Source organism: Zonotrichia leucophrys, chromosome 7, assembly GCF_028769735.1.
Source record: "Zonotrichia leucophrys gambelii isolate GWCS_2022_RI chromosome 7, RI_Zleu_2.0, whole genome shotgun sequence".
Taxonomy (NCBI): domain Eukaryota; kingdom Metazoa; phylum Chordata; class Aves; order Passeriformes; family Passerellidae; genus Zonotrichia; species Zonotrichia leucophrys.
Window position 1 is genome coordinate 33,431,724 of NC_088177.1, and position 11,549 is coordinate 33,443,272.

At 50.9% G+C, this 11,549-nt stretch overlaps 1 protein-coding gene and 1 long non-coding RNA gene across 2 annotated transcripts; one reads left to right on the top strand and one right to left on the bottom strand.

Annotated features, from left to right (window-relative positions):
* Nucleotides 1-427: 427 nt before the first annotated feature.
* Nucleotides 428-5,250, bottom strand: LOC135450405 (uncharacterized). The gene is made up of 3 exons (XR_010441066.1): nucleotides 5,089-5,250; nucleotides 4,383-4,526; nucleotides 428-2,592 (listed from the first exon to the last, which is right to left on the bottom strand). It is a non-coding gene; the product is annotated as an uncharacterized LOC135450405 (long non-coding RNA).
* A 31-nt stretch (nucleotides 5,251-5,281) lies between these two features.
* Nucleotides 5,282-11,073, top strand: INHBB (inhibin subunit beta B). The gene is made up of 2 exons (XM_064718490.1): nucleotides 5,282-5,806; nucleotides 8,464-11,073. Exons 1-2 carry the CDS (start codon nucleotides 5,404-5,406, stop codon nucleotides 9,237-9,239), a joined length of 1,179 nt encoding a protein of 392 aa, XP_064574560.1. The 5' UTR covers nucleotides 5,282-5,403; the 3' UTR covers nucleotides 9,240-11,073.
* The last annotated feature ends 476 nt before the right edge of the window (nucleotides 11,074-11,549 follow it).

An 11,549-nucleotide genomic window follows, 5' to 3' on the forward strand; every position in this document is an offset into this window, starting at 1 on the left:
GAGGAATGAGTCTGATTATGGATACATAATTTCATCTGAAGCTAAAGAATGTAATGAACACAAATTCCAGATAGAGCACAGCACTCCCAATCCGTGTGTCTCAGTTTCTCTGTATTTCCTGCAAGATGACAATGGCCACTTTGTAAAAAGCTCTTTCAGATATGAGGCAGAAGTATATACTTCAAGGTCTAGCCTTGAAACTTCTGTGGGATAGCAATGCTCTTCTGAAGTGCCATTTAAAACAGATTGCGTTTCACTACGTGCAAAAATCCCCCATATAGATGCAGCTATATGAGCAAAAAAAAAATGCTTTTGCCAGTATAGCCTATTTTATTTGGGAAACGCTTGCAGAAAAAGATGCTTGTGCTAGTAAAACTTGTATTTGCTGGTTATCAAAGGAGAAGCATTTCTAGTGCAAACCAGGCCCTCTCATATGTGAAGCTTTTATTCAGTTCAGCTATCAGTACAGTAGAGAAAATCCTACCTCAAAGGGATTAACATGGTTACCTAATAGATATTATTAATGGTTTAAGTGCATAAAAGGTGCTTTAGCTAAAGGTGAAGGGCTAGATCCTTTGCTAATGTAAATTGTTCATGGTCCCACTGAAGGCATGGTGGAAACACAGAGCACTGAGGGAGCTGCCCTGTGCCATCGCCTCCTGCTCCGTTTCTAGCTCAGGGCTGCACTGACTGGCCTCTCCAAGAGTGACTTCTGCCTCCTTACCCCTGAGAAAAATGTGCATAAGCAAATACCGAGGTTATAAAGGAAGAAAGAGTTGTGTCTAGGAGGACCCTGTTTGGGCAGGGAGGTTGGATCAGATGGCCCCACGGGCGGTCCCTTCCAAGCTGACCTGTTCCGTGATTGTGCAGCAGTCGGATGTCTCGGGAACATGCCGACTTACACTGCCTGAGGATCTCACTTTATCCTGTTTTCATTATATAGTAGCTTTTTATAGGCATCAGATTCCAGTCATGAGACTGGATGATTCCACAGAAAATACCCTCCGACGCTGTACTTTCTCACAGCAGGGCTCCCTGGCTAATCGTGTGCTTGCCCGTCAAGCACAAATCCCAGCCATTTCCTTCCCAGTTTTCCCCTGCATTTAATGTATGGAAAAGCATGACCCTGAATCAGATGAATAGCAGCCGGTTTGAGAAGGTGTGTGTGAAAATGTATCCTCACGCAGATGAGCTCAGAACAAATAGAATGGAGGGGAGGAGGGGAAGAGAGCCGAGTCGGGGAGTGTGAAGCTACCCTCTCCCTGATAGCTCAGCCACTGTGTGTCAGCAACAAGTTTATGCCCAAGGGAAAGAACTGAAAGCTGAGGAAATATTAAAATTAACAGAGCTTTATGGCTCAATCAATAGGCCATGCTCCCTGAGCAAGATTAGAAATCAGATGGCACATTTCTTTCTGTTAACCCTGTTTGCTCTCCCCGAAGGCTCTTCTGCCTGAAAGCATCTGAGGTTTGATTAAGTTCTTCTCTAGGAGGAAGCCAGAGAAAGTCCATTGTGTGAGAACTGCCTCCAGAATGCTGTGTTGGACACCCTTTAAATAACAATAGAGGTTATTAGAGTATTAGTTTGTTAGTAATTGTGAGAGAAGATAAGTCTTCCCAATATTTGAATATGCAAAATGGCTTTAGCTAACTGAGAGGGGGGGAAATGCAAAAACCAAAACATGCCACTACAGTGAGTAACAGGGGATGATTAAAAATCCCCATATGTAAGAAAGAAAACCTCTACCTTGTTTTACTGTAGAAATACCTTGCCAGATTTGTTATCCCCACCGAACCCATTGTATTTTCCCTCTTTGGACTTTTCATTTTCACTGGGGCAACGAAATAGTTTTTTCCAAAGGGAGATGAACTGTGTTTGCACCTATTTCTTGTTTGACAGTGACCTCTATGAACCAGTCATCACTGCTCTGCCTGTTGTTTTCTTGTTAGCTCTTTGCTGTCAAATTAATTACTGTGAAGTACTAAGCTTGTTGCATTCACGTGCTCTTATTAGCTCACAGGATGTCAGAGTGATTGGATTTTTAGCATTATTTCTTTTTTTACATTCCAGGCTTTCCATTCAAAACCTGTTACTGGCAGGGAGGAAATACTGTACCTAATTCTGATCTCTCATCAGGGCAGCTCCAGTGATGCTGAGGATTTACAAAGCTGTATATGCAATTAGACTTTGTTTATATTAAACCCAACATGAACAACTAGATTGGGATTGCAATGTGACTTTGAAGCACAGCATTGAATGTCTTTCCTTTTGCAGTATAGAACAAGAAAGAAAACATTTATGATGAGAATAGCATTTGTCCCCTCCATTCTTAAATCACAGTAATGAGCTGATCCTCCACTTGACCCTCTTCACACTCCTGAGTTGTTTCTATTTGTGACAGCTAACAGCTCTCACTCGAGTGCAGTCCAGGGATCGATGAGAAGTTTTATTATTTTCTTCTTCTACAAAATGAAACGAGCAGAAGGGACTTCTTTGCTGTCATGCTTGAAATTTGTGTGTCCTGCATCTGCCCTTGAAAAGCACCATCTGCCTCGGTGACAAAGATGAAGGTCTTGAGAGTTGTCTTCATTCCTGAAGGTAGATTTTTTTTTTTTTTGTTATTAAAAAAAAAAAAAAAGAAAAAGAAAAAAAAAAAGTAGATTGGATTAGAAGGGCCGGGCAGGAGGCTCAGCCCAAGGTGCTCCTTTGCCCAGCGCAGAGCTCCGGCCCCAGTGCGCACTCCCCGCAGCCCAGCCCCAGCCCCTCGCCTCTGCGGGACCCGGCACCCCAGCCCGGCCCGCGGAAACCTCCCCAGCGCCCCCCACGGCCGGGTGCTCCCGTGCACCGGAGGGTTGGCTCGGGATGCCGCAGTCCCGGGGTGCCGCTGTCCCGGTGCCGCTGTCCCCGTGACCCCGCCCGGCCCCGCCGCCGCTTCCCCGCGCGGCCCAGAGGGGGCGCCCTCGGCCCAGGCTTGCCCTGTGGCGGCGGCGGCGCGCGCGGGCCCCGCGCAGGTGAGCGCGACCCCGCGGGGCCCGGCCCGGCCCGGAGCGGAGCGGCCGCGGAGCCGCCTCGGTGGAGCCTTGTCTGTGCTGCCGCCGCCTCGGTGGTGCCGCCGCGGCCGCCAATGTGCGCCCGGCTTCTCCCCCCGCCCCCTCGGCCCCTGTCCCTGGCCGCCGGTCCCCGGGCAGGGCTTCTGGCGGGAGCCGGCGGGGATCTCTGCTGAGCGCTGCCGTGAGGGGTGTCACGGCCATCCATCCATCCCTCCATTCCCTCTGCCCAGGTGCCCGCTCCCCCCATCCCCAAAGCGCTGCCCCGCGAAGGCGCGCAGGAAAAGCCGGTCCCCGAGCGCGGGCAGGGCCGGCGCTGCTGGCGGCTCCCCTGCGGCAGTGCAGCGGTCCCGTTATTTCCCCTCCCGGCTCCCCTCGGCCGCCGCCCCGGTCCCCCTCCCCCTGCTGCCTCCGACAGGCTCCGCGTCCCCGCTGTCCCAAGGAAAACACACACAGTGCCCGGCACCCGCCCCGGCTACCCGGCCCATTCAAACAAACAAACAGAAACCCGCCCCGTCGCAAAGCCAACCGACGGTAAACTTTCTAATGACTTCTTCTTTCAAGAGCTTAAAAGGCAAGGAGCACCGGGGGAGGGGAAGAAGGGAGCATCCATCTCCCGGCCGGGGCGGGAAGGGGGCCGGAGCTGCAGCCGCTCAGGGTCCGTCCGTCCGTCCGTCCGTCCTGCCGGACGATGGGACAGGGACGCGAGCCGGTGTGGTGGGTGTGTTTGCAGGAACCGGGAGGGAGGGAGGGAGGGGACGGGGGGAGTTAAAGAAACAGCATAGTTAATATTTCCACATCAGGAAGTTACTGTAATAGCCCAGGGGGCAAAAGACTTAACTTAAGCTCCTAAATAGTGAGGAGCCCATGGCGTCTGTTATAGGTTGGAGTTCCCACGTGGTTTTAACTCCTGTATAAAAAGTTTCAGTAGAAAGTGCCACAATGTCGTGATTTTGCAGGGGGGAAAAATTAGCAGGAGGAGATCGGAGAAGATAAGCGAGGAGCAAGCAGCTTCCCCGAGACCTTTCACTGCGGATCCGAGAGGGAACATCAGACGCGTAAAAAAAGAAAAACAAAAAACAAAAACCAAAAAGCCAAACAAAACAAAAAACCCCAAACAAAACAAAAACACAGCGTTCAAGCCAGCACAAGGCGAGCGAAAGATCAAAAAGACGCAGAGGGAGACAGATTAACTGGAGCAGCAGCAGCAGCAACAACAACAAAAATCACACTTAAAATAATAATAGCAATAATAATAATAAAACCCAAACCACCAACAAGGGAGATATTGTTTAAAAGAGCAAGCGAGGGAGCGAGCCGAAGAGCTGGTCTGACCGAGTGGATCCGTGCAGCTTCTCCTGGGATCGCCGGGATCGCGCCGCTTCTCCGCTCCGCGTCGCGCAGCGTGCGGTGCCCTGCCCGCGGCGGGGGTCCCCGGGCGCCGCCACCGCCTCCGCGCCGGACTCCGGACCCTCCGCGCTGCTTTGAAAATAAAAGCATTTCGCTAATAATAAGCGGGACGGTGAGGGGAGAAGACTCGCAACAGTGGAGCTGCCAGCCGCGCACCCTCTGCCCGCCGCCCCCGGCTCCCTCCCCAGCTATGCTCCGGGTCAACTTTGATGGCACGTTGAGAAGCAGCGGGCGCTGAAGGGGGACAAGCGAGCGGCGCGGAGCCGACCTGCTCAGAGACCTGCACCCACGATTGCGGGGGCGGAGTGAACGGGGGGGGTACAAGTGGTATTTCTCTCCCCCCCCCCTCCTTCCAGACTATAAATTGGATTGTATATAAATCTGCTTCGTTTATCTCCCTGACCCCCCTCAATGACGCTGGACTAGAGAGCTCCTCTCCGCGGCCCGCCCGGACCTGCCTAAGCGAGCGATGGACCACGAGCGACTGCGCCCGGGGATGCCCCTCTGAAGCGACGCGGGGCACCGGGGCAGAGCGGCGCCGCCTCTCCCCTGCTCCCCGGATCCCCTCGCACCTCCGGCTCGCTCCCCGCTCCCCCTCCCTCCTCCCCGGGCTCCGCAGCCACCCCCTCACCTGCTGCCGTCCCCCTCCCCCGTGGAGCCGGGCTCTCTCCGTGCACGCCAAGCCTGTTCCCCCCCCGCCGCCAACTTCGCCCTCGGTGCCTGCGCGTGCAGCCTCCCCCCTCCGCCTCCCCGGCGGCACACGCCGCTTCCCCGGGCGCCCCCTCCCTCCGCCGCGGCTCCCCCCCTGCGCGGAGCGGTTGCGGCCCCCCAGCTTGGCTGCCACCGCCCCCTCCGCGCCGCGGAGCGCTCGGAGCGGCGCTGCCTGCAGACGGGCTCCCTGCGGCGCTCCGGGGCGGCCCCCAGCTCGGCCCCCCGCTCCTCCGCCATGGACGGGGCGGCTCGCCGGGGGGTGCTGGCCGCGCTGCTGGCCTGCGGGCTGCTCCTGCTGGGCGCCGCGGCCACCCCGACCCCGCCGGCCCCCGCCGGCGGCTCCCCGCAGGACACATGCACCTCCTGCGGCTTCCGGCGGCCCGAGGAGCCGGGCAAGGTGGACGGGGATTTCCTGGAGGCGGTGAAGAGGCACATCCTGAGCCGGCTGCAGATGCGGGACCGGCCCAACATCACGCACGCCGTGCCCAAGGCGGCCATGGTCACGGCGCTGCGCAAGCTGCACGCCGGCAAGGTGCGGGAGGACGGCCGCGTGGAGATCCCCAGCCTGGACGGGCAGGCGAGCGCCGGGCCCCCGGCCCACGACCCGGTCTCCGAGATCATCAGCTTCGCCGAGACAGGTGGGCGCCGCCCGGCCGCGCGCCCCCGCCGCCCGCGCCCCCTGCCCGACCCGCCGCGGCCCCTGCCCTGCCGCGCTCCCCGCTGTCCTGCCTCGCCCCGTCTGTCATTCCCCCGCTCGACCCCTGTCAGTCCCCTTGCTCGACCTCTGTCAGTCTTCCCTCTCGCCCTGCCTGTCCTCCTGCCCACCTTCTCTTTCCGCCTGCCTGACCCGTAGCAGTTCCCCGGCTGCCCTCGCCTGGCCCCCCTGCGCACCCTGCCTGTCCTCCCGCCTGTCCTTGTGCCTGGTACGGGCACCTGGCCGCCCAGCTTGTCCTCCGCCTCGTTCGCTCTCCCCTCTGCCCCGCGCCGTCTCGCTCCGGCCCTGCCCGCGCTTTCCCGTCCTCCCTGCTTGTGCCCCTGTGCCCGGGATTCTCCCCGGGCTGTGCCTTGCAACTCCCCTCTCTTGTCCCTCCATCCCTCCGCGGCCTCTGTGCCCCCGGCTCCCCTCCGGCTGTCCTTCCAGCTGCACCGGGGCTTGTCTCTGTCCCTGCGTGTCCCACTGTCCCTCCTCTGCCTGTCCCGCTCCATCTCTTGCATCCCTTGCCTTGTCTGCCTGCCCTGCACATTCATCTGGTTCACTGCCTGCATCTGTCTGTTGAGGCTTGCATTTGCCCATCCTCTCTTTCCGTTTGTTTGCCTTTTATTTAGCTTTCATTTGCAGTATTGGCCTTGTCTGTTTGTCCATTGCATGCAGTGTCCTACCAAGTGTGTCTGTCTCCTGTCTGTCTGTCAGTCCGTTTACTAGCTGCCCTCCATCCCCACGGTACCAGCCATCTCAGTCCTGTCCAGCCATTGCAGTTACGTGTCACCGAATCCCTTCAGCACAGCTTTCCAGTAGTTTAACCACTGTCCCTGTGAACTTTGCACATCTGGCTGGAACACCATCACTCTGTGAATTACCTCTCTCCTGTCTATCTGCCCATCTCTCCTTTCCTTCATCACTCTATTGCTCGTTTCATTTTCCTCTCTCTATCTTCTTGTGGCATCTATATATCATTTGTCCACAAAATAAATCTCTTTCTATCCTGTATGCTGCCCACTCATCTTCTTTATCTACCCTCCCACTTACCAAAGGCATATACATTTACAGTATCTATGGGATCTGTTGCATTATACATATGCTTGTTATATTCACATACAAAATTTATGAGCGCACACAATCTCACACAACACAAGTGATGTGGATCGGTGCAGCAGCACCGTACTGTTCTTTTTCTGTCACTGTCACCACAGTTTACGAAAAAGTTGTGTACTTACTAACACGAGAAAGGCTTTCTTACTGTACATTTTGGGGGTTATTATTTTTTAATAGGATGTCGTTGGGAGATCGGGGGTGGGCTTGTACTTCCATTTGGTATTCAGTCAATCGCTGTCTTTTGTAACACTTCCAAAATTGACTTTATGTAAAACGTAGACAAACACAGTGAAAATTTTTGTCACTGAACTATTACAAGGTACTGAATGGGCTCTGGAGGCACATTTGAAAGGCATCTAGGGTAACAAATGAAGACACCGACTACGCAAAAAATCCCATTCAGAGATTGACAAAAATGCTGAAGATTCTTAGGGAAGGAAAAGGCAGAAAAAAATCTACATTTAGCTCTGTACAGACGGAAGCAAAACCGATAAGGGCAGATGAGAAAATGCCTTTCCAGCAATAATTTTAAATAGCGATTGGGATGCTTTGATTCAGGGACCAGAATTACGGTCTCCGCCATAAAGGCCGGCACATTTATCACCTACGCCAAATTTAGTTAGGACTTTCATTACAAAATTGCAGGAAGGCCGCTGGTATTTCTGAAATGTTTCATGCAGCAGGCTCTTCTGTTTACAAATAAGGGGTTATGTCAGACATTTGGTGACATTTGGTTTTCTGTGACAATTTCTCTCCTTTAATTCTGGTGTTGCTGAAAAGCGTATTGAGAACAGCCAATAACGGCGTTACAGCGGGAACAACCGCTCCATTGCCTTGCCTCGTATGGGAGCTCATCGTTCTGGGGAGAAAAGGCAGAGATTGAAATGATTAATAATAGCTGATATTCTACCAGACTAAGTGGGGGCTAGCTTGATCTGTTGGACAAGCAGGCACATTACTGAAATATTTTCCGTTCTGTCTCGTGAATCCTCTCCTTTAAACCGCAACGAGAATATGTGCAAATCGAAACAAAATCCCTGGTTTGGCATTGGCGTTTTAGTGGTTATTGAAAGAGCTCTCCCCATGAGAATTGGCAGGTAGCTGAAAGTTAAAACTATTCTTAAACTGATGAGATAGCAGAGTTCTAGTCCTAGTGCCGGTCTTTTTCAAAGTGCTGCTGTAGCATCTTTAATTCTTGCTTTCTGGAAAAAACATATATTCTGTAAAACCTTTACTGATGTCTGTGGATCTGACACATCCGACTACAGCCCGATGTTGAAGGCTGCTGTGGGAAGTCCCCTTTTCAATTAATTCTAATTGCAAATTGGGGATATCTGATGCAGTGCATGCCTTCTGACTGGCACAGCCCCGTCACTGTTCGCTCGATCTGCTGTGCTCTAGTGTTGTCCCTGAATCCAGAATGGCACACAAGCTAACATTTCCTTTTTGACTTAATCTTGCTGATCTCTCCTTATCTTGCAGACGATCTGGCCTCATCTAGAGTCCGCCTCTATTTCTTCATCTCAAATGAAGGGAACCAGAACTTGTTTGTCGTTCAAGCCAGCCTGTGGCTTTACTTGAAGCTGCTTCCATATGTCTTAGAGAAAGGCAGCAGGCGAAAAGTAAGAGTCAAAGTCTATTTCCAAGACCCGGACACTAGCAACAAGTGGAATGTGGTTGAAAAGAAAGTTGATCTCAAAAGAAGTGGTTGGCACACTTTTCCCATGACAGAGGCGATCCAGGCTCTGTTTGAGAGAGGAGAAAGGAGACTGAACTTGGATGTTCAATGTGAGGGCTGTGAAGAGTATTCAGTGCTGCCAATTTATGTGGACCCCGGGGAGGAATCCCACCGGCCTTTTTTAGTGGTGCAAGCCCGCCTCGCTGATAACAAACACAGGATCCGGAAAAGAGGCCTGGAGTGCGATGGCAGGACCAATCTATGTTGCAGGCAACAGTTTTACATTGACTTTAGACTCATTGGGTGGAATGACTGGATCATAGCTCCATCAGGTTACTATGGGAATTACTGTGAAGGGAGCTGCCCGGCCTACTTGGCCGGTGTCCCGGGGTCGGCTTCCTCCTTTCACACCGCTGTCGTGAATCAGTACCGAATGCGGGGGCTGAACCCGGGCACCGTGAACTCCTGTTGCATTCCAACCAAACTTAGCACAATGTCAATGCTGTACTTTGATGATGAATACAACATTGTGAAAAGGGACGTTCCCAATATGATTGTGGAAGAATGTGGTTGTGCTTGATTTAAGGTGTGTTTTGGGGGGGGAGAGAGAGAGAGAGGGAGAGAGAGAGAAACATTCCCGTACAAGATGGTGTTGGAGGAAGTTTCACTGTGTATCCAGGCATCAGTGTTGGAAAGTCACTGTGGAAAAGTTTGACAAAAAAAAAAAAAAGAAAAAAATAATCATTTCACTTTGGTGTCAGGACAGTGGCAGTTTGTGGATCATGGACACTTATATATTCTATCACTTATAAGTTAATGCTATGAAATATCTTAAAGACACACACACTCACGAAATGTGGGCACGCACACAAACACGCGCTCAGACACACAGACACACAGACACACACAGACACACACACACACGAGGCAGCTCAGAAAAGGGACATGAGCACAGAAAGTCAGTGACCAGTGACGATGGACCTAAATGCCTGCCAGTACGAGTGAACGGCTGAGCAGCTGTTTCCCCGCCTGCCGGCAAAGCCAGACCGAAATGAGCTCCCTTTGCTCAGGCAAAAGCACAGACTGTGAGAACACAACGTATTCTTGCACGCAGGTGTCAAAAATGACCAAACTTAGAAAATTAAAAAAAACAAAAAAGGAAAAAAAAAAGTCGACTGTCACCTCTTAGGTCTAACAGGAAGCTGCAGGACACCTGCCTTGGGAGGCGATCACTTCCTCTTAATTTAAATTTATCTAAACATAAACATCACAGATACCCACTTCTTGCTACAGCACTTCCAGCAAGGAATCCTGTGGTTCCATCGGGGGGAGAGAGAGAGAGAGAGAGAGAGAGAGAGAGAGAGAAAAGGGGACAGACATGTAAGAAACTGCTGTATTTCTAACACCTGGCCGTTGCAGAGTCACAAGCCGGGCTGGCGTGATCCGATGCTTTTACTGCCCACTAGCAACCCATGGTTGGCTACACCCGCCGTGTCTTGGAAAAGGGAATCGATACCATATCTGGACTGTGTTGACTGTTGGCATCTCTCACTGTGCAAAGAACAAAAAGTCAAAAGTTGCAATCTGTGTTCTTCAGTGGGGGACTCGGCAAGGCTACGTCACGTGGGGGACGAGCAAACAAGCAATGGCCACCGCGGCTAAACCAATGAACCCTAAAGAGGAGTGACAGCGACAGAGTGGAGACGTTCTGGGAAATGCAGTGCATTTAATAACAGGCGAGGAACATTTTTACAAGTCTTGGAAAGGAGGACAGAGGAGAGTGCTTTCAATTTCCTTACCAGGAGGTGTCAAGGATGGCCATAAAGATCAGAAAATAATGATACAGCATAGCACTTGCAAACTGCTTGAATGCACGTATAATAGCACTTGCAAATTTCAATGCCTTGAAAAGTGGTACTTGATAGTGCACTTATCTTTGCTCACTATCTAGGTAAACAGGTGCCGCATGAGCTATGCAATTTAAAGTGTTGACCCATACTAGACAAAACTGGACTTATGATATGACTTTTTTATATTTTTTTATACTTGAAATTAAATCTTTTGCTTCTTTTTTAAAGCGAATGATTGCTTTTAATGTTTGCACTGATTTAGTTGCATGATTAGTCAAAAACTGCCATTTGAAAAAAAATGTTATTTTTATAGCAGCAAAAAATGAATACAGTTAAATGTATTATACAGAAATTTTGGAACCAAAGAGGCCAACATATTAGTTATAATTTTTATGAGATGGCAAAGCCATCATATATCATGTAGTCATACTGAGCAATCCCTCACGAGGCCTACCAATTGTTTCAGGGTACAAAATGGATTCTGTTTGTTCTATTCAGTGTCTTTTCTATACCATACGCACATGGAATGTAGAGTGAAAAAAAAGTGACTATTGTAGAATACATTACAATATGTGCATCCTTTAAATCCAATTTTTATGTTTATTTAATAAAGTTCCTTTTAGGTTCTGTTCCATAATAATTTAAACCAAACAATTTTCACTTAGATTTGCTGTTGAAGTATTTTACATTTGTGTACAGTTTAAATAAATAAAAAAGATTGAAAACTGGATGTGCTTTTTTTTTTTTTTTTTTTCAGTGTGTAACATCTGGAGGAACTTGCTTACTTTCGGGACTGAATAGGCTGCAGACGGTGAACTGTCGCATTAGACCGTAGTCGTATTAGTCATTGCAGAAAGCCTTGTCTGAGAGCTCAGCTGCGATCCTAAAAATGTTACACTCCAGTTTTATTGCTGTCTATAGATGTAAGCATCTGCTTCTTTCTCTCTGCAGCAGTGCAGGGGCTCTGGGCGCAGGAACGGCGCTGTTCCGCATACCTGCAGGTCATTTACAGCGAGTTCCTGGTTCACCTGCTGTGTAAG